At 30.7% G+C, this 25,730-nt stretch overlaps 1 protein-coding gene across 2 annotated transcripts in view; it reads right to left on the bottom strand.

Annotated features, from left to right (window-relative positions):
* Window positions 1-25,730, bottom strand: part of LOC145252770 (uncharacterized) — a 405,119-nt gene that overhangs the window by 51,857 nt on the left and 327,532 nt on the right. For both annotated transcript variants that reach the window (XM_080112682.1, XM_080112683.1), the window contains 3 exons: window positions 22,751-22,913; window positions 21,918-22,039; window positions 15,073-16,015 (listed from right to left, as the gene is read on the bottom strand). In XM_080112682.1, the coding sequence (XP_079968808.1) occupies window positions 15,073-16,015; window positions 21,918-22,039; window positions 22,751-22,913 (1,228 nt within the window). The remainder of the gene's footprint in view (window positions 1-15,072; window positions 16,016-21,917; window positions 22,040-22,750; window positions 22,914-25,730) is intronic.

The following is a 25,730-nucleotide window of genomic DNA, read 5'->3' as shown; positions in this document are numbered from 1 at the left end:
GGTGGAGTAAGTTAGTTATATCATCTATTCAGAGTTTTCTTTTTCCTAATAATTTTAGCAATGAAAACATTTTTTTTTTTCTGGCAGGATTAAGAAAAAAAGTGGCTTTGGTTTGAGAGGATCTCACTCATTTATTTTTGAAATTTTATTGCTCAACTATGAAAAAATTCCTTATTATCTCCCCTTTTTAAAGACTTAAGAACTGGGAATCTATTAGGCATTGTGTATGGTTTATTTATTTCATTTTTAAATTCTTTAAAATAAATTTACATTTAAAAAAAATATATACTTTGTTTTAATTATGCCACAACTTGAAATCTATTAGGCATTATAAAGAGTTTATATATTTGTAAAAATTTTAATTTTTTTTTAAATTACTTATAAATAAAAATAAATAAATAAATACATCCTGTCTCTACTTTTTCAAAACTACTTGACTTTTTTTTTTCTTTCTTTTTTTCACATAGGAGTCACCACTTATCAAGGCCGGCGGCCACTCGAGGATAAGGGCTATTGAGTGTACAGTAATCAATGAGATAATATCGTAGTAATCGTTAGTAATGGAAATTTGGTAGATTGGATTACTTAAGGGGGCGGTTCATCAAGAATTTGTTTACGTTAGACTTGAAGACAACCAAGTTGTAGTCAGCTGGGAAACAGGCAAACGGAACAGAGTTCCACAGGCGTGCAGTTCTAAGAAATAAGCTTTGTTCATGGAATCTATGTTTTGATTTAGGCACAGTCAAAGAGTGGGGAAAATTATTGACAGTGATTTCAGCTAGATGAGTGTTTTTCATGAAAGACTTACAGGGCGGGATTAGAGCTCAGACGAGCACTTGTCATGAAAATAATGCTAGAACTGCAAGCATGTTGGGCATTATATAAGTTAAAAAAAGGCCAACTTTCAACCAATTATTGACAACCCTTTTTCGTATATTTTAAAATAGTTTAACAAAGGATTTTACAGAAAAAGTTTTTTTTTTTCTGGCAGATGATAAAATAGAAAAACGAATAAATAATATAATAATAATAATATAAAAATAATAATAATAATAATAATAATAATAAGTGATTGTTTACATTGGTGATCTTTTTAAACCAAAGATGGTGGACCCTTAATTTAAGTCAAAGGTTATCTCCCTTGTTTGTTATAACTAATTGACCGCACAACTCTTTCATATTAAAAACAAACAATAAAACTTGATAGATCAATAAATCCTATTTTACTTGTAATTATTTTTCTACTAGATATTTTTTCGTAATTTTTGGAATTATACTAACTTCGCCATGACACGCAAGTACGTAATAATGTTTTCATGCATCGCCTATCCTGCCTTGATAGAGTTCAAAACTGGCTTTGAATCCAAGTAGATGATGCACTTTTCTTCCCCGCAGCCTCTGTCCCATAAAAGAGACGTTGTAAGCCTGTCTCTGATCTATCATTATTTTCATGGCAAGTGCTCGCCTGAGCTCCAATCTATAGTACCCCCTTGCTAAACTCTAACAAAAACCACAGGATTAGCTATAACCACTACCAAACCTTACTCTCTATCTGTGCCTAAATCTAAACGCAGATTTCACAAACACAGCTTCTTTCCTAGAACTGCCAACATGTGGAACATTATTCCTGGCTGAATACGATAGGGTTGCCTTCAAGTCTAATGTAAACAAGTTTTTCTTGAACTGTTCCCTTAAATAATCAAATCCTACCCAACTTGCATATTAATGATTACTACACTACGACATTCTATTCTTTAACTCGTATCCTCGAGTGGCTTTCAGGCTTTGATAAGTGATGACTCCCCCTTGTAAAAAATTTTTTTTAAAAATGCATTAGTTACAAACATCACCAATGTAATTTTATTCATTGTTTTTTTAGTGACCATTTTAAGAATAAAAAATCTTAAATCAGAATACATACACCTAATGCTAATAAAAATGTTTGCACAAAATTTTTGCTTTGTTTTGTTTTATCTAAAAAAAATTATTAAAAAAAAAAAAATGATTTTAAATAAGTAGATGTAAATATTAAATTAATATAAAATTTACATAGACAATGCTTTTATTTTTTGCCATTTTTTACAAATGTTTCCTTTTTTTATGTAATATTTCTTTCTTCAGTGGAAAACTGCTGCACGTCGAAATTATGAGTTCCTTTCTCACACAACAATGAGGATATATTATGATTTTCGAAAATGAGGCTACATCAAAGAGAGACTACACTCTTGTGCAGGATTGCCAGATTGGCCTTTTAAACCATATCTTTTTTTTTTTTTTAGTTTGCCCACACTGAGTATCTTTACAACTGAATGTTACCAAGTACTTTATCCACTATGCCATGGATCCTGGCATAGTGGATAAAGTACTTAGAACTTCTGTGGATTAAATAAAGAGTTCAGTTGAAAACAATCAATATGAGGACAGTAGTCTGAATGATCAATCCTCATCTTAAAAATTCAGAAATGTAGAAAAAAAAAATTTTATATGCCAGGGGTACGCCAGAAAAATGTTTTCCATAAGAACACAAATCAACGATAATACTTGACTCTTACGATTAAATCAAATACTCGACTCTTACGATTAAATTTTAATTCAAACTAGAAATTACTGACTGATCCTTTAAAAGTTTCATAATTAGTTTCAAATCTTGAAAGGCTACAATAATAAACACATGTCGAGTAGAAAGCACATCTGGGGTTTAATTTAAGCAGTTTCTTAACTCTCATTTAGTATTTTATCCTTTAATCTTCCTCACATTCCATTAGCGATGTTTATGACAAAGGAGGAAGAACTGCTATTTTCTTGGTGGGCTGTTATTTTTGATGGCGTTTGACAAGATTTTCAATCCTCTCATAGCAATCATCAACATTCGTTACAATTAGTTACGTGCCGAAAAGAACAACTTCTAAGGTCTTGAAAACCCAGCAAGTATCTATTATGTTTTCATGCAGGAGTAGACCAGTCTTGTGTTCAACAGAAGATCAACAGCCACAAGAGGATCACAGCACACACAGAGAAAAAGCGACGATTGCGAGAAATGAAAGACCAGCACTTGTGCATATATATATATATATATATTTATATAATAACATTATTCTATTCTTGATTGCTCATCACAAAATTAACGACGTCATCCATTTAGGGTGTTTTGTGATGTTTGTTACAAGGGCAAGCAGGTTATTCAAATGCTGTGCATTGTGGGCGTATTTATTGACAGTTCAAATTTTACGAGCGTTGGTGCTTTTTTTTTTAATTTTTTTAAATTTTTTTTTAAAATAAATTCTAGCCCGAAAAGGTTAGGATTGTGAATAATACCATATTCACAAGAAACAGTGCCATGTATATAAAAGTTCCCAAATCTATATTAATAAAATTATGAAACAATTTCATGCGTGTGTGCATGTTTTCATACGTCCACATAATATCAATAATTACACATTGAATTATAACTTTTAATCATTAGAAAGATCAGACGAGTGTAAAATTGTTTTAAATTCCATACAGTTCGGTGTATAAGATGACCCTTAAAGTTAAAAATATCATCTTTAAAAACCAATATTTCATAAGATACCGGGTGTTCCAATCTCTAGCCTAGGCTAAAACAAACATGGTTTCGTGATTTAGCAGTCATCTCATACAACCGATATATGATAAATTTATGAAAGATTTGATCCAATTTTGTACCTTGTCTTATCTGAGAGTCGCCTTATACGCTGAAATATACGGTAAATATTGCTATTTATTAAAAATAAAATTGAAATTTTTTTTTCTTCAAATAATGAAATATTCATCTTTAGGAAATTGGACAGTTCTTTTTTTTTTTTTTTTTTTCCCCCCCTCTATGCTATGGTGGTAGTAATCCCTGGCATGGCTTGAGATGCTTGAATGAATGAATGAATGATGTTTATATGTCCGAATACAGTTTTTGACATCGTCATTTTCACTTAATTAATTAGAAACATCTCAAGTCATGCCAGGGATTACCACCACCATGGCATATAAGAGGAAAAAAAAAACAAAAACAAATGAACAAACTGTTCAATTTCCTGAAAATTAAAATTTTTAATCCAAAAATTAGGAAAAAAAAAAAAAAAAAAAAAATTCAATTTTATCTTTTAATAAATAGCAATATTTATAAAAAAACAATTTTACACTCGTTTGGTCTTTCTAACAGTTAAATCTTAAATTGTTATCGAACATTTCAAACAGTGAATTCCTTTTTATTTATTACTAGCTGTTTGTCGAACTAAACAGACGAAGCCGTCAATTGCACACGGAAAAGTGACGACCAAGAGAACGAAAGAAACGGCACCTGCATGTCTAAAAGGTATTATTCTATTGTTTTCTTGATTGCTTACAAGTGACAACGCACATGTGCAAACACATGTGGTTGATGTAAACAACCATCAACTGTTTAGCATAAAATGTTACATTCGAAAAACATGTGTTGGATATAGAGACGTGGCGACACATGTTCGAAAGCAGAGATGTGCACAAACACATATTCCAGATGGAGTTGATCTACATTTTTGGTGTTTCATAAAAATGACTGAAATTGTAATTAAAACGAAAACAAAGAATAACTGTTTACAATTCCAAGGTCAGAAATTATGAATTGCGCAATGCAAAAGAAAAGAGAATGTAATATCTTGATGTTTACAATTCCAGGAATATCGATTTGTGACTATATAAGAGAAAAATAAACATAAAACAGAGAGAGAAAACACAGCAGTGAGTGTGAGTTGACATCTTGACACTTCTTTGTCGGCAAGCCACACACCAACCAACCCCTTATATCTAACGTCTCTCTCTCTCTCTCTCTCTCTTTTTGTCAATGAACTAGAAGCTTAATTGTAAATAAAAATTATACTTTGAAATTCATCTCTGCATTGATTTTGAGCATAGTAACAAAAGAATTGTAAGTATGTTTATATATATATATATATTCAACAGGGCAACACATGTTAATTTCTCATTTCATTATGCAATCCTGTGCATTATTATTTAACTCTTCAGTGCTGCATTGTATAATTCTCCTCTCCACATTCACAGGTAGTTGGCTCATTTAGAAGACAATCTATCCATTTCATTAGCCCTTGTACCCAAATGTTTTTTTAGTTAAAAATAAATATGTCAGCCATTTTTTAATAGCCAGTGTCATTAACTCTAGGCAAGTTGAACCAGCTTCCGCCGAAGGAGGAAGTGTTTAGGGAATATCAACTAAGCAATTCAAAATCATGAGAACAACCTCTAGATCTCCAAAAAGAATATTTTTCAACAAAAACTATTTTCAGTTATTTATAGATTTATATATATATATATATATATATATATATATATATATATAAAATGTATAATTTCAAGGTTATGAAGGTTTTATGAAGCATAAGAAGCAATGTTGTTTTTTTATATTTAATATTTTATTTTTATATTTCAAGCGGTCCTCCGTTCTTGATCATAAATTTTTTTACACTACATTGTGATCAAAAGCAGAGAACCGCTTGAAATATAAAAATAAAATATTAAATATAAAAAACATCACTTTTATGCTTCATAAAACCTTCATAATCTTGAAATTATGACTCTAGACGCATACATGGATATCTTAACATTATAAATTTGCATATTTGAAACAGATTACTAAAAATCCTGTTGACAGCAGAGACCAATTAATCACAGCTGTTCTTTTGAGAAGTCGAGGAGGAGGAGGAGGACCCTTTCAAGATTTAATGATTGTACAACTTTAACATGACTGACAAAATATTTCTGAATTTTTTAGATGAGGATTAATTATTTGTATTATTTAAATTCTTCAAACTAGCGTTCACTTCTTGAGTGTTATTTTCACAATGTTTCGGTTGATGTAATATGCGACCTTCTTCAGGTGTATCTTGCCAAACTGAATCACAAGGACCAGTAACATGGTGAATAAAGTATTTGGTAAAATTTAGTTGTAAAGTTACACTCCTTTGAAGATTGAAGTGTAGGTGACACACAAAATACAATTGTGAATTACTTAGGACTTCATGGCTGACAGAATGAGAACATGCTCCCTTTATGGATTAAATAAAGGGTTTCATTCAAAATTCTGTGCAGATTCCAGAGTCTGACCAGAGTCTGACAGAGACGTTGTGAACACTAAAGATGAGAACAGTAATCCAAAGAATTCAAATAAGATAAAAATATAACAAGTTTTTAGCATTTTTAAACCTATACTTTTTATATCAAATATCCTGTTTGTGGTTGCGGTAATTGTTCGAAAGGAGATAATCTTTAGAATCAATTTCAATAGTGTCATCCAGGGGAGAGAATCAGCTAATAATGCAAAGTGATACAATTTGATTAATTGTTTTTGTTTTTTGTTTAATTCAGATATTTTTTTTTAAATAAAGTGGACAATTTATATTTACTAACAACTTTATTTTTTAATAGCAAGTTCATTTTCTAAAGCTCCAAATAATTGTTTCTGTGTCGATAAAGGAATGTTGTTGATACAATGAATCAACCAGTAACAAAGGATGATATCAGTGAAGGCACTGTTGATGTATGTATGTATGTGTGTATGTGTGTGTGTGTGTGTGTCTCAGTGTATGCATCGTTCATAAAACTCATTTACTGTCATGAATTCAATTTTCAAGTTATGGCTGTCAACTAGATGTGGCATTTAAAGAAGCTGTTTTAAATTTTAAGCCGACTCAAAACGGCCGTTTTTTTCGCAATCATTAGACACAATAACATTTTTGTTTTGAATAAAATGGAAGCTTTTTATTCATTTTATCATTGAATGAATATCTGATATTGATTATGAATCATGGATAAAAAAAAAAAAAAATTTAAGTCTCAACTTTGTAAAGAAATTTATATTTAATCATTTGTAACATATTTTTGCATTTGTTTATACAGACATCGATTTTACTCTATACAAAAAAAAAAAAAAAAAAGGGAAAGAATTTTTGTATATTTTTAATTAATTCAATTGACCTATTTGACATAAATAACCGGGAGGCCAGAGTCATATCAAAGACTCCAAAATAACATTTGCTCCCCTTTGCTAAAACCTCAGTATTAGATGAGGATTAAAGGTAAGTGGAGTATTACTGGAAAAGTAGAGGCATCCTCTTACACTTCAGTGTACTAGCTAATGAAAAGGGGGCCTTAATGTCACCCTCGACTATGGTTGACCACTTTACTTAATTATACTTTCAAGATGATTTATAAAAAAATTTTTTTATAAATCAACAATTTTAGAAGTTATGAAATATGATATCTAAATCCTGTATTTAAAATTTTAATTTTTTCATGTAGGAATCAAAAACTTATCTCTTAAAAAAAAAAAGTTTACAAAAAAATGCCATGATTCAAACTTTTTCTACTTCACAAACTTATTTACTTACAAAGTTGTGCTTGAATAAGACATTGATTTAAAACATTTAAAAAAAGTAATTATGTTAACATAGCTAATAATATATGATGAATTTTAAATGAGGGTTTTAAATGAATGGCAATGAAGAAATGTTTGTAATGGAGCAATGCGAAGTATTGTAATGAAGTTTAACAAAACTGTTTCAAATGTATTTACAAAAGATGAACGAAAAAAAAAAAAACATGGATAAAAATATAATTCAATAAATTCAGAACCATCTAGTTGACAATTAAGTTAATTATTATTATTTTTTTTTTTTGGATAATAAAGTCAATGAAATTTTAATTTAGTGACAATGTTTTTCTTTATAAATTCTTTTTTTTTTTTTTTTAAATCCCCCCCACCCAATTTCTCAGCCACAATTTTGTTAATTTGTATTTTATCTTTCAAAAAGGAAATCTGTGAGAACACCTATTGCAAAATTGCGAACAACCCGAGCTTAACTGTTTGTGATCAAACAGATTTTAAAAAAAAAGAAAAAAAAAAAGAAAAAAAAAGATTGTTACATGAAAATCAACATCTTTACAAGCTTTATTTTTTATACTATTAAAATCTTATGGTGGTTTTGGAGTTTGTTCATAAGCAAATGGAAACTGGTTGGCATAAAAGGAATAGGCAGAGTACACATTACTGAGACAGTAGTTTTATATCAATGATAGTTTATCATCTAACCTCAGTCTAAAAGATTTTTTTGAATTGGATATGAGTCTTATAAATTTAAAGAAGCTAACCTAACATACAAAACACCACATACCGATAATAATCCATAAAAATTAATTAAAAACAAAAAAAACAAACAAACAAACAAACAAATAAATAGACCTAAGCAAGTTTCAACATTAGTTAAAAGTAAATTATTTAAATAATTGTTTTTTTTTCTATGAAAATCGCTCCAGACAAGGCATGAGACCACTTGATGTAAGGAGCTAAAAAGAAGAAAAAATACTTCAAAGTAAAAAAAAAAACTTGCCAATGAAAAGTGTTAGATGGAATAGATTCTTACCCAGAAAAAAGCAACTCTTCCCCCCTTTATCAGAAACAGTGCTCATGGAATGTGAGGACTAAAGGTTGAAATAAGGGAAACAAGAGTTACAAGGTTATTGAAGGTAAACCCAAGACCTACTTTCTACTCGTTTTATTTATGTTTAAGAACATAATTCCTAATGATTTTTGCCAATAAAATAATCATACTTACTTTATCAAGCAAATACTAGGTAGGGTACTTTTTTTTACCCCCTCCTCCATAAAATTTCAAATATTTTTCTTTGTACTGACTATAAAGGCATACAAACTAAGTAAAGAAGGAAATTGACATACACAGGTACCATGTCAATACCGTTCAAAGCTCAAAAGTGAATATAGACTAATTTTACAAAAAAAAAAAAAGAAAAAAAAGAAAAAAAAAAAAAAAGAATTGTTTGATATTACAATCAGAGCAAAAAAAAATAAAAATGAATGATTCTAAGTTTATTCTATGCAAACTTGTTCATGTTGACTATTATTATTCTTTTCAATTTCTGGTAACATTTATTTTTAGGATTATTAGATGGAAGCAATTAATCATTAACAACTTTTTCCTCAAAGTTACTTAAAAATAGTTTACTATTTTCAGTTACAAGCACGTTTTGTTTTTTGTTTTTGTTTTTTTAACTTACTGAACATGATATTATCAATTAAAAAAAAATTCAAGTTAAAAACTTGAAATTTTTTTTTAATTCAATTATGAAATTATGGTGCTTCTATATTATACAAACAGAAAAAAAAATATTGAATTACAAGTGAAACAAATGTACCTACATAATTGTCAGGTCACAAATAGTAACATATCCAAAAATTATAAAAAACGATAGGGTAGAAAAATAATTATTAATGAAAAACTGTTTTCAATAAAATTTATATGGGGGAATAAATTTTGTCCAACATTTTGAATTACATTCATCATGTGGCGTAAGCAACAAAACTTAATTATCTCCCCTGTCAACTTATCTCATTTTTTATTAAGCCTAATGTAGTGATTTTGCTTCCTTTAACAAATTCTTTTTTCATTAATAATTATTTTTCTACCTTATCGTTTTTTGTAATTTTTGGATATGTTACTATTTAAAACTCGGCAATTATGTAGGTAGGATTGTTTCACTTGAAATTCAATACTTTTTTCGTTGGTATACTATAGAAGCCCCAAAATTATGTTTCAATCTGTTTTTACATGATTTTTACATGATTTGAAGAGTGTGTTTATTTTTTGTTTTTTAAATTATTATTGATTTACTATTAAAAGAAAAATCTAGCTTTATCTCTACTGTTACGAATCATATTAAGAAAATTCAATGTGTTAGCTGTTTCAATGAATCCTATATGAAGGGTTAAATTTGCACTTTCATGTCCTTTTTTTTGTAAGTTTTAGACTGACTTGATTTAATAGTTGTTTCTCCTTTCAACAATCCCTCCTTGCCAGACGTCTTTACTGGTTCGGCCATGCACTTCGCCAAAACCCAGGTGACCTCATTCGTGAAGCCATCGACCCAGCAGCACCACCAAATTGGAAGAAACGCAACTGTGGCCAACTGAAGACCTGGCTCAGGATGGTGAAACAGGATACTGAAATGATCCTTGGGTTCCACCGATGGAACCACAAATGGCTTATTCTTGTAGTGGAAACAGCTTCTGACTGCAGCACCTAGTCAGCCATTATACGAGGTGCAGTGAATTTTTGGATAGAACAGGCCCAAACGATCCAGGATGTACGCCGCAACAAACAACCGTAGTTGTTTCCATCGTGGTCAATTTTTCATTAAACAAGATGGCATATTTGTAAAACGTTTTTATTTGTTAAAAGTTTGCATTTATAGTTCTAGAATGAAATTTTGATTCTGTACGAATAAATCCTAACAGAGAGGATTTCCTCATTTCTAACAAATTTTGAATTATGGTGGCTAATTGTGTCATCAAAATAAATTTTGTATCATTGTTTATGTTTGGCAAATATCTAAATGCTCACATAAAACTTTTTTTACTTATTTAATTTTTTTTTTTGTATATAGATATAATGGAAATAAGATTTTGGTTTGGGAGGCCAAATAACAATTGTTTGCAGAAGAGAATAAGTTTAAAATTTTTTTACCTATTCTTTTTAACATATTATAATAATGTTAAGAAAACAACAAATCTTTTGCTGGTGAAAAATAACAAAAAGTCGTATAATAAAAATGTATTATTTTGTACTTTCTGAAGTATCTGAATTTTGTATTAGAGGATTTGATCAGTAATATAGATTTGGACGCTTCTTTGTTATAATGGCAAAATTCAAAAATCAATTAACTGAATTATTTACTATTAAAAGAAAAATCAAGTTTGATCTGTTATGAAAATTCAATGTTTTAGAGGTTGAAGTGAATCATGATGGGTTAAATTTGCACTTTCATGACATTTTTCTAAGTTTTAGACCGACTTTATCTAATATAAAGAATTTCAAGTAAAATAAATGATATCTATTTAATTGTCATGTAATGAATATATGCAAAAATATGAAAAACAAGAAGGAAGAAAATTAATTATTAATGTAAATAGTTTTCGGAGACAATTCGCTAAAAATTGAGTTTTGCTATAAAAAAAAAAAAAATCTGGAGAGTTCAAATCATAACAGGGGAGGTAAATATTTTCTAAAACTGAAAAATTTAGCAAAACTCAATTTTTACTAATTAAAAGCTTTTCATTAATGGTCTAAAACAGTCTACAACTTAGAAAAATGACATTAAAGTGCAAATTTAACCCTTCATGATTCATTTCAACATCTAAAACATTGAATTTTCATAACAGATCAAGTTAGATTTTTTTTTTAACAGTAAATAATCAGGTATATAGATTTTTGAATTTTGCTATTATAACAAAGAATTTTCTATCTTTTGCTTTTCATAATTTTTAGATATGTTTACTACTACGACATGACAAATAGATAATCATTGGTTTTACCTGAAATTCAATATTTCGATTTTATAACGAAAAAGCACCTAGATTTGTTTACAAGGAAACAATTTAAAAATGCTTATAAATTCATATTCATAATTTATGATTGTACATAGCAAAATTTGTGATTTTAATTTAAATCTTAAAAATGTCAAATCTATCCTGAAAGCTTTTTGAACAATATGGGAAGCACAAAAATGTACGTATGAAAACAAACCAAACTTGGATAGATTCATTAGCAAACAAATTTTAAAGAGTTATCTGCCCTTATTATTAGTGTTATGTCAATGAGTTATCTACCCTTCGTATTAAAATGATATGACAACCATTTCAACTGACTGAGAAAATTTGTAAACTGTGAAATAAAATCAGAAAAGTTTTTTTTTGTTTGTTTTTTTTTTGTAATATTCCATTCAAATGAAACAGGCTGTGTGAATGGATTGAGATTGCAACAAATATAAAAATGAAGCACATGAAGTTAAACTGAAAAATTTATTATTAAATTCTTCATGTATATTCTACTAATAGTAATCCTCCACTATAATAAAGACTGATGCATATTTAGAAGAAAACCTGTCCCAGGACGGGTAAAATTAGTATGCTGAAAAGCACGGTTTTGCACCACTTTTACGCATGCTTGCAAAGATTAAAATCAATATCTAATTTTTACCAAACTATATGTCTAGAATCCTTATTCCAATTTTGATTAAAATCACATTATGGATTGTGATTCTGGAAAATATCTAAAAATTAAAGGTTAACCTTAAAGGGGGTATTTTTTTTAAGAAATTCAAATTCAGGAAATCTTACTGAATTAGTATATATTGACTGAATCAACTTCAACAAAATCTGAAATATTTAAAATACTCCGAAATTTAGGGAATATTTTTTTAATTGATATGTAATACACCTATTGTTAAAATTTCACAAAAGTATGAGGTATCTGAATTTTCATGAAGCACTGTCTGCATATTTTACTTAATAATTAAAATAATGAATTTTTAAAAATTTATATACCTATAGTTTTTTCTTGCTCTGACATCTATAATATAAATCTCACCTTTAAAATGTATGTATGTATCTATGCATGTCTGCCTAAAACTTTAAACAGGCGACAGATTTTCACAATATTGGTATCATTTCGAAGCTCGATCATTCGAATGACAAATATCGAAAAATTGACGTAAAACATTAATTCCTTCACCTTCAAATGGGCACTTTTTTACAAGGAACGGTCGCTTTTTCACCAATATTTTTAAAGTCACCCCTCTTCGATTGACTAGCTTTAGTTTAAACCTTCACCACTTATGGTTTGGCGATGGACACAACGGCAAAGAAGTCACGTTTTTTTTTGTTTCATTTTTGCATTCGTTTCCTCATTTGCGGCATGGGTTTGAGCCTGCCTGCCACCACTTTTTTTTTGCTCAACACACACCTTCAAACACCCGAGCAACCAGGCTAGTTGATATTAAAAGCCTACTTTTTCTATTTAAAAATTATTAAAACAATCTTCTTAATATACTCAGTTATAAATATGCATGTGACTACATGAGGGTTAACTAATTTGCATATTCCTTTAAAAACAATCGTTAGAATAGTTTGTTTTTTTTGGTATTGTTTCAGTTTGTTCAGTCGACCTTTTTGTATGCACCAGAGCTTTTTCTTTGCATTTGATTCCAATTTTTTTTTTTTAGAATAAAATATATAGCCTATTGTGCGATGAAAAGCACTACAACCTATTGTCGGTGAGTAGGTTAATTAAGATTGACCTTCACAACACTGATAAGCTTGTAGTTCTCTTGACCCAACTAACCAATTTTTCTACATCTTATGAAACTGCTGGAATCAATATGGCTAATTGAATTTCTTTTGTATAATATCATTTATAATAGACATACACACATGTATGTATGTATGTGTGTGTGTGTGTGTGTGTGTAGCTATATGCATTTAGATTCTATATTTGTTATATCGAAATAAATATGAATGCCTTTTCTTTTCATTTATAACAACTACCAAAATAGCTCAATGTTATTTAAATCAATAATACAATATAATCTTTAAAATACTATATATATATATATATATATATATATATATATATATATATATATATATAGTAGAGAGCAACAACTAAAATACACTTATTTATATGCCTAATTTTCATAACTATTTTTTAAAGTTTACAATAAATTAATGTTTGGTGTTATTCATTTATAATTTTATTGTCCTATTTTCCTATATATATGGAATAGTTTTGGCAGTATTCAATTAACCAAAGTGATTTAAAAAAAAAAAAAAGAGGATAAATTACCAAAACATTTAAAATATTGTATGCATTAACTTTCAAGGGAAGTAATTCAAATGAAAAATAAGTTTTGGTCCAGAATTTCTCACCTATTTTTTAAATAAAAATAAAGAAAAATCTGTATGACGAAATGAAAATAGCATATTCCAAAAACTTACGTAAATTAATCAAGTAGTTTTTCATAAAAATTATTTTTAAGCAATTAAGGGGAATTTGTGGGTATTACAAAATAAATCTTGCAAATTTAAATTATTGTTGAGTTGTCTCCCGTTTCTTGATTTTGTTTATAAAATAGCAGGAGACAGCCGGTTCAGTTATTTATAAAAATTTTATTTTCTTTTTTAAAAATAAAACTACTTGATCAATTTATGTGATTTTTGGAATATGATTTTTTTTTTTTTTGTTTTGTAACAGATATTTACATCATACAGATTTTCTTTAATTTTGTTTTTAATATAGAGGAAATTCTAGACAGGAACTGAAAATAATTAGTGTTCAAAATGACAACCGATTTATATTAAACATGTTATGTAAAAATAGTTTTTAGAGCTAGATTTATAGCCATCAGATGGCAGGGAATTTTGGGGTGTTGCATATGATAAAAATAAATCTTTCCTAAAAATAATTTCATTTGAAAGACTAATTGATTTAAAAATATAGAGAAATATATATATATATATATATATATATATATATATATATATTTATTCTCTCCTCATTAGTTATAATACCCAAACCAGAAGCTGTATTTAATTCACTCATAATTTTTAGAAATTTTTTATGAAGCAGGCCTTACACATGTTTTGTTAAATAGTGGAAGCTCACTAAACAACTCCTCAGTGACAAATGTATGTTCCATAAAAAACTGTTGGAAAGGGTTTTTTTTTTTTTTTTTGTGGAATGAAAAAGGAATTTGGAGAAGACAAAATGCAGATGAAAGGAAATGGATATAAAAATTATTTATATTTGGAATAAATATATATATATATATTTATTTATTTTAATTTGTTTCCTTGAAAATTAATTTTATTGATGTATAATAAAAACTTGTAAAGAAACTGATTTTCTTGCAACAATTCAAAAGGAGGGAACTATCATTAATGTGCGCGCACTCACACCAAATAATCGGACAGAGCCACATGAGACCTCTTGAAGTGAAAGGATGAGGAGAGAAAGAGAGAGGGTTGATGGGAGTATGGAGTGATCGAATGTTGGCTGGAGATGAGCGAGATAGGAAAGAGATTGTATCTTTATTACATGTGTGCTGATGGAGGGGTGAGTAGGGGGAAGGATAATGATGGAAATGGTTCATCAAACAGAATAATTTTTTTGTTCTTTTTTGTTTTTTCTAGTGTGACATGTGCGGCTGGATACTTACTGATCTGTGATGTGGACTCGGTGTCGCTGAGGGACTTGGCTGAGTAGGTGACTGGACACTGTTACTCAGCGAAACAACAGTGCTGTTTGATGTCGCTCCGAGAGTGACCGACGCTAGCACTGAGCTAGCATCCATATACATGGTAGTGTTCCGTGGCATGGAGGCAAAAAGGTTGTTGCTTGACACCGATTGTGAAGAAGACGAAGAAGAGGAGGAAGAGGAGGAAGAAGAGGAGGAGGAGGAGGAAGAAGAGGAAGAAGAATCCAGCACGCTGCTCGATTTGCTACCAGCGCAGGAGCTTTTAATGCTCCCGTTGTGACTACGCTTGACACTTCCACCAACGACACATCGTTCCTCCTGTGCCGCAAGTTGCGCCATCCCCGTTTCCGTCAAGCAGGCGTTGTTCACATATTGTCCGTTTACCACATAATTCCGATGATCAAAACCTGTGACTAAAATTCCAAGATCCTTGTATGCAGAAGGTTGCTTCCCTGTCGGTAGAGTTGCATTGAAATGATTAAGTGTAGCTGTGCTTAAGTTAACATTCGGGTAGGTGAAGGTGGCAACGGCGTTGTTATGGGTGTACAACATGTTCACAACGTTGTTGGCCAAATTGGTGCAGCTTGGATTCGATGTGGCCGTCAAAGGATGGCCTACTTGCTGCACAATACTGCTGCTACGCTGTTTCCGTTTTGCTACATTGCTACCTGCCGCTGACGAGAGAAGCCCTGGGCTTTTCGTGCCACTGTCTTTGGGTTTTGACGTTTTACTGGCAGAAGATTTTGATTTCGGCTTCACAGCACCTTTGTTTGTAGAATTAATGACACTATTTGACTTATGGATGCTTCCAGATGTTGTGTCCACCATATTGAATTCATATGGATCCTTGGAATTCGTCACAAGCTGCGGTTCTTTTGGTAGGTTTGATTCAACACACAATTTCCTGTGGTGAAAGAAAACATTCATTTTAATAAGATCTTTAAAAAAAATTTGTTTAAAAAAAAAAAAATAAGAAGTAAACAATCTTTAATAGTTTTAAATATTGATAATTTTCAGTATTCTTTTGAAGACTAGGGTTGGTAATTTGGGTTATACAAACTAATTTTCTCATCTTGGATGTTATTCTCACTATGTTTCAACAGATTTAACTTTATTAAGGTGTATCATGTCAAACTCGGAAATCTGTAAGGAATTTCAAACAGAACCCTTTGTTCTCATACTGTCAGCCATAACTGGGTAAAAGTCTTAAGTAATTTGCAATCTTACGCTTGCTAGATCTGATTATTACTTAACACTTACATCCGTTGTCCTTGCAGAGAATTCTATGATAGTATGAATTCTTGAAACCTTAAACCTATTCATTTTTAAATGTGTAGCATAACTACTTACTACTACATATTATACCTATGTTTATGTATCTATTTCCTTGTGTTTCATTTTATTTCAGTTGAAGTTCTCAGAAATCATGGGAGCCGCTTCTTGGGGGCTAACTCTTAATCTCTATATGAAATACATAGATATTGAAATATTCCATTAAAGTTCTCTTTTATATCTCAAACAACAAGCTTACTAAAGAAATCCAGAATGTAATTTTCCTCTCCCCAATTGACCAGTAACTATGTTATAGTATATCTTTCTAATGTTCTCTTGGTCTTACTGGTTTCCAAAACAAAAATTCATCTAGTCTGGTCAAGTATCCAGCTCTGTGCTATTACTTGAAGTAACATCACCTGGAGAAGGTGCACCATTCTCCGTAACAGCCAATGTAGGTTAGCTATTCTGAGATGTTATTTGAACTGCAAATACTATGTGATTTTGAATATTTCGTCAGTGTTTACTTTCAGAGAAAGTGTCTTAATGCCAGGTTGGCCTGACAAACCCCTGTACAGAGAGGCCTTGGACACTTGCGGACAGTGTCTAGTAGGCATTCAAGTTCTCTGTGTGTGTGTGTATATATATATATATATATATATATATATATATATATATATATGAACAAATGATTAATAAAACATGTTAAAAAACATCTTGAAAAAGAGTTAAAAACATATTTAATTTTAAAAAGGAAGCACAAGATAAGTGGATAGTCCTTAATCCGCGGAGTTTCACAGAAATACTCTCCTTTTCATCAGAGGGCAGGAATTAGCAAAATGCGGGATCGGATTTTGCATGTAAAAGTATTTAATGAAACCAAAAGTAAGTCACAGATCTTACTTGGTTAAAAAAAAGGGTGAGGTAAAAGAAAAAATGATAAAACGATTTCACATGAATGGATAGTCCGGTGAAGGGTAAAAATCCAAGAATGGTAAAATCCAAACACGGTCGAATTAAAAACTTCCAATCCAACAGGTAAGTTCCAAAGGAATCGCGTAACTATATATATATATATATATGTGTATGTACATGTAGGATTTGTTGTTTGTTAATAGATGTTAATCCAATGACGCTACAGTGTTTAAGGTAGTGCTCAATAACAAGCAGAGCTGTATTTTAGTATGAATTTTTATTGATGAACACATTTTCGCATAAATGCAACAACTGCAATATTATTCAAAAGCCAACTGCATCAAGCCATAGTAAATATACTGAAAATACTTTTTTTTCTTTCATTGTATTCACTGATATGAAGAAGCGTTTGTATAAATTAGTGTTGAGACGATTAATCCGAATCAGTATCGAAAAGCTTTGAATTTTTTGGGGTATCAAAATCGGAAAAATTTGTGACTATTTTCCAATGCCAAAAATGATTTTTTTCATGCGTGCTGTATTTTTTTTTTTTTAGAAACTTAATTTTCCATTGCTGATACTAATGATAAAATGATGAATATTTATTAATCATAAACTACCATTAAAACTCAAATCTATATATCCCAAAAATAATTGTATTTTTATTTTACGCTTGCAAAAATATGCGCATATATTACATGGAATTTTACAGTAATCGGAATACTAAAAAAATAAAATCAACAACTTCAGAGTTAAATATTTAGAAGTTTTAAAAGATTCAGAAATTGTATTCAAATCAGAATTTTAGAACAGAATCGGTAAAAATCTTGGAATCATTCCATTGCTAGCATAAATAAAAATTTATACCATATATATATATATATATATATATATATATATATATATATATTCTTAATTTTCCCCTTTTACTTTTCCTTATTGTTCTGATGATATAAAAATAGTTATTCCTCATCTTTCATTTAATATATTTGTTTGCTCCTCTTAATAGTATTGAACTTTTTTTATCTTGATAAGTTTTGCTTCATTAAAGAGATATTCTTTGATAACATAATTGTGTGTGTGTGTGTGTGTGTGTGTATATATATATAGCTTAAGTTAAAAGGAAAAGAGAAAGTTCAATTCCACAAAGAAGACTTATCCGGATAAGCATTAGGCTCCCTAATGAACCTTACGTAAGATGCTGCATCTTCCCCATGCTACCTAGCACCTTCTCTACTCTTCTGATGACAAGCATTAGGCTTCGAAATGCCTTGGCATAAAGAGTCCCTTCTATCCATCAAATTTTGCCTGTATTCCATTATTAAATAAATGATCCATTCTATATCTACCAATATATAGTTTTGTGTCTTCATTTCATACTCTTGTTGTCCTATTATATATATATATATATATATATATATATATATATATAAATGATGATGGCAGCAAATCGTTTTCGAACATTGCCATTACTTGATATAGAAAAAATAAAAAAAAAAAAAAAAAAATAGATAAACAGAAACACGAAAACAAATCAGTGATGGGCCGCACGAAGGTGGCTTTTAAGTCCTACCAAACTGACATTCTTTGGCACACATTGTGCAGACATGTGTGCCACTAGCAGCACGTTCTTGATGGTCACTTCTATGTATAATCAAATGCCGCTTCAAACCACCTGGTGTTTTGTATGTCCGCCCGCAGTTGACACAGATCTGGCAACACAAGACTGCTTTGTGGCCCACGGCGCTGAGGAGTAATCAGGTGGCTTATCAGCCCAGCTCTGCTCAGACATAATCTTCCGCACACCTCACACTCAGGACCAATTTGGCGCCCCCCGTCCATCCACTACTCCTTTCACCCTCCCTTTCCGGATATCACGTTTCAGCCGCTCATACTGGGTTCGACTTGCCTCAAACTTGCCCACCTCTTCCCCGCAAGGTCTTTCTCCACTCTCCAAAGCAAGACTCTCCCAGGTTCTTTCATCTATCTCACATTTTTTTAAGGTGGACCTCAAACAATTTTTGAATCTCATTTTAGGCTTTTAAGCCAGATTTCATTATATATATATATATATATATATATATATATATATATATACACACACACACAATTATGTTAAATATTATGTTGATACCACACACACACATAGTGAGAATAACATCCTGGATAAAAGCAAATTTTGAACGTTGATTTGTTAAGAAATAAATAAAAATGACAACCAAAAACATTCTTATGTTAAAATTTATCTTGTATTAATATTTTCATCATGCCAGAATTAAAAAAACTAAAACAAAAGGAACCAAAGAATGTCCCCCAAAATATTGAAATTTCGTAAGGCGGAAATGAATGATTTCCGCCTTACGAAATTTCAATATCTTTCCTTTTTAAAGGACATTCTTTGGTCCCTTTACTTATGAAAAAGAGATTTTACCTTCAAATAAAAAACAAAAACCGAAACATTTTTGTAACAATGTAGATTCCACTGGACACTATACATTCATGCTGAAATACTAAAGACGTGTAATTTTCGCTTTTAGCAACTACCATCCATCCTTCGTGATGACGTCCACTTTCAAGCAAGTCCATAATAATCATGATGTGCACTGAACGACAAGTCAGATAACAAGACCCACAAAGTTTTATAAGTATTTAGATTTTAAACATTTTCAAAGTCATAACCGTTTCAACGAGCATACTATATTTTCAAATGATATGTTGGACAATTTTTTTTAGTAAATGTTAATATTTTTGTTGCAGTATTTTGGACGTATAATGGGGTATGATCCCACACAGGTGGACGATTCTATTTATAAATGATACTGCTAGGAACTGACGAATCAAATTAATTCACGTTCTGCTACCAACCAATCAGAAACCAGAATTGCTCCATAAATATTAAACCTTTTCTGTAGCAGTTTCGCATGTTTTTTCCGTTTTGACACGGTAAGAATATTTTGCTCTGTGGAACTGTCTTCTGCAAACCAGTCACCTCTCAGGACTTGTGTGTAACAACGAACCATCGGAAACTGTTCTGCTACTGCAAACCAGTCACCTCTCAAGACTTGTTTAGAACAACGAACCATCGGAAACTGTTATGAAACTAAACATGGCTTACACTTCTAGAATTTTGCTGACATAAATTACTTTAAAAGAAATCTCAAGTGAGGAAATTAGTCCAAAACAATTTGTGTTTACAAATTCATTTATAACCACAAATTTGAAAGAAAAGTTTAATACGTAATATACAGGGCAGGTGTGAGTATGTGCATATTTACAAAAAAAACACCCATAATATTGATACTAGCTTAATCAGTTGGATGGATATCTAAAACTCAGAAAAATATTAATCTTTTTACCTAAACTAGAAAAATATTAATCTTTTTACATAAACTAGCATAGATTTTGTTGTCTTGAGTTTTCCAGACATTTCATGCACTAAAGAGAAGAAATTAAAAAAAAAAAAAAAATCAAGAAGTTGATTCCCTTACACAGACTAATTTCTAAAAGAATCTATAAAAAACAAGTTGTGTGTGCATGCATGTGTGTCCAGAGAGAAGAATAGGCTGGGTGTAGAAGAAAGAGGAAGAGAGAAAGAGAGTAAACTAGAAAAGTGTGTAAGGGGATAGAGGCAGAAACAGAAGTTTTAATAGAAATGTTACACTTGCTTCGGGGGGAAATGCTGGGTTGCTATGCTAATTTAATATAAAATATAAACATATTTGCCATAAATACTAGTTGTGAGTGAAGTAATCAATGACAACCATCTTGTTGTTCTTTTTGTTTTTTTTCAGAAAAGTCCCGGACAGCGTCGTAAATGCACCTCTTGATATATCAAAGGACCCACTTAATTTAATGGCTTGAATTAAAATAGTATCTGACCCTCATTACTAGTCTGGTAGATTATGAAAAACAAGATAGCTGCAACAAGGTACTTTACTCACAACCAATATTTACGGCAAATAAACATGCTTATATTTTATATCAAACTTTTAACACAATTAGGTCACAAATGAGTAGGTAAACCCAAACAAACTGAAGATTTTGTTTAAAATAATTTTTATCTCCAATAATAACATTCACCCAATTCTGCAGCGAAATACTGTAGTAGAGAACTCGGACACATCTGCTTGCCTAATTTGCATAAATAGTTTTTTTAAACAGTTTATTAATGCTTGTGTCATTCATTTGTAATTTTATTATCCTAGTTTCATATATATATATATATATATATATATATATATATAGGTGATGACTGAAATAAACCTGGCTGCTTTCAGAGACTGTGATTAATTGTAACGAATAGAAGTCTACATGCTTTGATGGCATTATGAAAAATGCAGCATCAAATTAGGAAAAGAAATAAAGTATCGTTTTCCATCCGAGCCATATACTCCAACACTCTTGGCCAATTTGTGGACTTTTTTGTAAATCATTGGCTGGACTGAAATGTCACCTGCGACTCACACACAAGATTAAAACAGACAAAGTTGTAAGAACCTCATATGTCAAAAGTCCGTATAAGTGGAATGAACAGACCTATGTTCAGTTTTTACGGATGTAAAGCCTCAAATGATTCTACGATCCATACATACATGTTCTCCTTTATAAGATGTACTCACTTGTGCGGTGGAGGGTGGGCGAGTCTTTCCAGAACATTATAAAGAGCTGATTGGACTAAATCACTTTTTCTGTTAAAGAAGCATAAACCATTTTTGAATAAACGGCCACCGAATGTACACATCTGAAATGGAAAAAAAAAAAAGGAAAATGTATAAAACTGAAGTTGAATGTTAGAAAAAAATTGAAAATGTATCAACCTAAAGTTGAATGTTAAAAAAAAGAAAAGAATCATTTGATATAATTTTCTTTATAAAAATGAAACTGTCTGATTAAGTTAAGCAAGTTTTGGAATATGATATTTTCATTTTGTCAAGGGTACATACATCATACAATTTTTTTTTTTTTTTTTTAATATAGAGGAACTTTTTGATGAAAACCTGTTTCTATACACTTAGAATAGACATATCACATTTTATCAACTTCCAAATCAATTCAATGCAATACGATAAAATCGTTACTGTTTAAAAGTAAAAGTTTCATTTGTTAAATGACTTTGTTACTTTGCATTTGTGAATGCTGATAACTCATCTGTGTGCATATTTTATGTGACAGTAATAAAAAATAATCTGCGTTAATTTTTTTTTAATTGACTTAAATTTCTTTAATGCTACCTTCATAAATACAAAAGCAGACATACATAGTTCTTCTGGGACCCAAGTTTGATGTGATTATGTTGTAAATAGATCATTTAAAAGGGGAAGTACATTTCCTTGCAATATAAAAAGATTTTTATCCAGGTTTTCAATGTTTGATTTGCTTGAAAATTGTAAAATTTCTTTGTTTTATTTTTATGGAACCAATGATCTAGCGTAAGTATTGTGTATGAACTTACCGCAGCTGGGCGTGGATGGTGAGACAAATAAATAGATCCAGACTTGCTACTGTGTGTCTCATCGACCTCTTCTTCGCTTGACAGCCGTGTACAACATTCGGGCGTTGAAGAATTGAGATTTTCCTCCTTCACATGGCCAGCAGTTAACGGGTGTAAATGGTGGCTGTTGGGAAAAAAAAAAAAAAAAAATTAATTAAAGTAAATAGAGAGAGAAAGAATTATTTTTATTGTTATTTTTTCTGGCGATAGTTGTATTTTAAATATAAGTTACTCTCCCTGGGAGTTTTTTTTAGGAAGAGTTATTCTAGTCACCTCCACATTCTAGGGATGTGCATGAATACAAATATTTACAGATATAAATATAAAAAATATATTTGTTCTTTATGTATTTAATTATTATAGATAAAATGTGTCCTTGGATAACTATTGTATATATTATAAGTGTGTGTGTGTATATATATATATATATACACATACATATATATATACACAATTAATTATTTCTAAAAGATGTAGTTCATTTATACACAAATTTTTTGTTTTTTTTTATGCAAATACCTGAATTTTTCAAACACTAGGAAGTTCATTATGCAGAATGAAAATAGAATTTGAAGAAAAATTTAAGGAAATGAAGATGTTTAAAGTCTCAAAAAAAAAAAAAACATTTTAAATAAAAATTACTTATTGCAGTGTATATAGCCCCCCCCAACACTAAATTCAAAAAACACATGGGAAACGTCTTACGTTGCCATATTGAATTTCAGAGAGATCAGAGATATATTTTCAAGATTTAGAATCCAAATCTATATATATAAAAGCAAAAATGTGCTTGTATATGTGTTTCTTTGTATGTATGTATGAGTGTGTGTGTGTTTGCATGTATGTCTCACAAAAACTTTCCACACGGGTCACAGATTTTTGCCAGATCGGTATCATTTTAAAGTTCCAACCTTCGCCCAACAAATATCGAAAAATTGGCCAAAAACATTAATTCCTTAACCCTTAAATCAGTAGTTTTCTACAGGGGGGGGGAGGTCAGCAAAAACTGTCTTCTCATGACGAGTTCGCCTCTGCGCATGCGTCATACGACGTTGTAATCTGATATACTTTAAATATTTGAAAAAGCGACTCAATTTAGGCGACGTCGTCTTAGCTCAGTTGCTTAGAGCGCGGCCTCATTATCTAAACGTTTTGGATTCGAATCGTGGTGTGAGATGTCTTCTTTTTTTTTGATTTTTTAAATTTTAATATTGAAGCAGGGTTATTTAAGCCATTTTTCACATGTTTTTTGGGTTTTTTTTTTTTTAAATGTTCATTTTTATGTTTTTTTTACTTCACTTATTCTTAGGTTTTCATTAACAGACCCCACCCCCGTCTGCCAAACACACCTCCAAACACTCGGGCAACGCCGGGTACCCCCCGCTAGTTAATTATATAATGATAAATACAAAACTACATAAAATTCTATTTCTAAAATATTTATGAAAAAATATCAGCTAAAAATTTAATTAAATTCACAAGCCAATAGAAAAATCTTAAAACAAATTATGAAAACAAAGCTATCATCAATAAATGAACCATTAATAAAAATTTTCATAAACATATCCTAGCAGGGAGATCAAATGTTGCCTGGTATTGAATGATGATCAACAAATATTTCACGCTCCCATGTTTTCATTGTCATTGAAATTGATTAAATCACCCATTTTTCAACCTGCAATCTTTCAATCATTTGATAAAATGCAATATAACATTAAGAATCAAGAAGACCAGAAGTTTCCACTGCCATTAAAGTAAAAATTAATCCGTTCACAAAAGAATATTTATTTATTTTTGTGTTAATCTACCGTTATCACCACAGGTAGAATTTGAGGGTGGGGGATTACTGCTCGTCAAGGACCAGATGCCTCTCTAGGATATAGTTTAATGGGTGTCACGGTGAACAACACCATGATGATCAGTAATGGTGGAACTGTAGTAAAATTTAGTTATATGAGAGGACGGCTTAGCAAGAACTTATTTATATTAGATTTGAAAACAACCACATTGTAGCTAGCTGGAAAGCAGCCCCATGGTATTGTGTTCCACAGATGGACAGTTCCAGGAAAGAAGCTCTGTTCATTAAATCTTTGTTTTAGACAGAGAGTACCAGAAATTGCTGATGGTTGTTGTAGCTAGACAAGTATTTGTTGCAAAAGTTTGGTGCAACTTTACTATAGCGTGTCTTTGAAAGCATGCATTTCAGAGAAAAACATTACTACATGCTATGCCAAAATCAGTATAAATTCCAAAAATTACAAAAAATGGTCCAGTAGAAAAATTATTAAAAACAATTTTTCAAAGTTGCTATCAACTCTTCACATGCTTGAAATCAGGGGGAGATAACTGTTTTCAAGCCTGCCATCTTACTTACTCTTGATAATACTACATGCTTTTTTTTCCGAAAATTAGATTTAGCATGTCAACTACTGGATGATGTTTTGTAAATTTTGGACTTTATACTAATTTCGACATGACATGTAAGTACGTAATGTTTTTACCAAAAATGTCTTTGCTCGAAAACACATGATTGGGTTTGACGACACATTATAGTAAAATTGTACTAAAAGTTTTACAGAAAGGCCACATATTGAAGCTGAGTTGAACACCACCATAAAAGTAACAATAGAGCAGAGATAGAATCACAACATCTCTGCTAGAAAAAGGAAAGTAGGGAGGCGAAAAGGTCCTTGTTTATTAGATACTCCACACTCATCTCCGATATAATATTTTGACTGCAGAAATTCCCCTCTGGACCAAAGTATTGTAGGTTTGCAACAACAGAAGCCACACACTAATTCATTAGGTCTAGGCTATTAGTCATTATCTTATGTAATTTTCAAACACAATTATAGATACATCAAGTCGTTATAATAAAATGCTACACTGCCTCTTAGGAATAACACCGTCACAATTGCGACATCTATAGAGGAAGGAGTCC

The sequence above is a fragment of the Euprymna scolopes genome, chromosome 29 (assembly GCF_053919585.1).
Source record: "Euprymna scolopes isolate OS-2025 chromosome 29, ASM5391958v1, whole genome shotgun sequence".
Taxonomy (NCBI): Eukaryota; Metazoa; Mollusca; class Cephalopoda; order Sepiida; family Sepiolidae; genus Euprymna; species Euprymna scolopes.
Note: the sequence above shows the minus strand (reverse complement) of the source record. Positions and strands in the feature narration are given on the sequence as shown.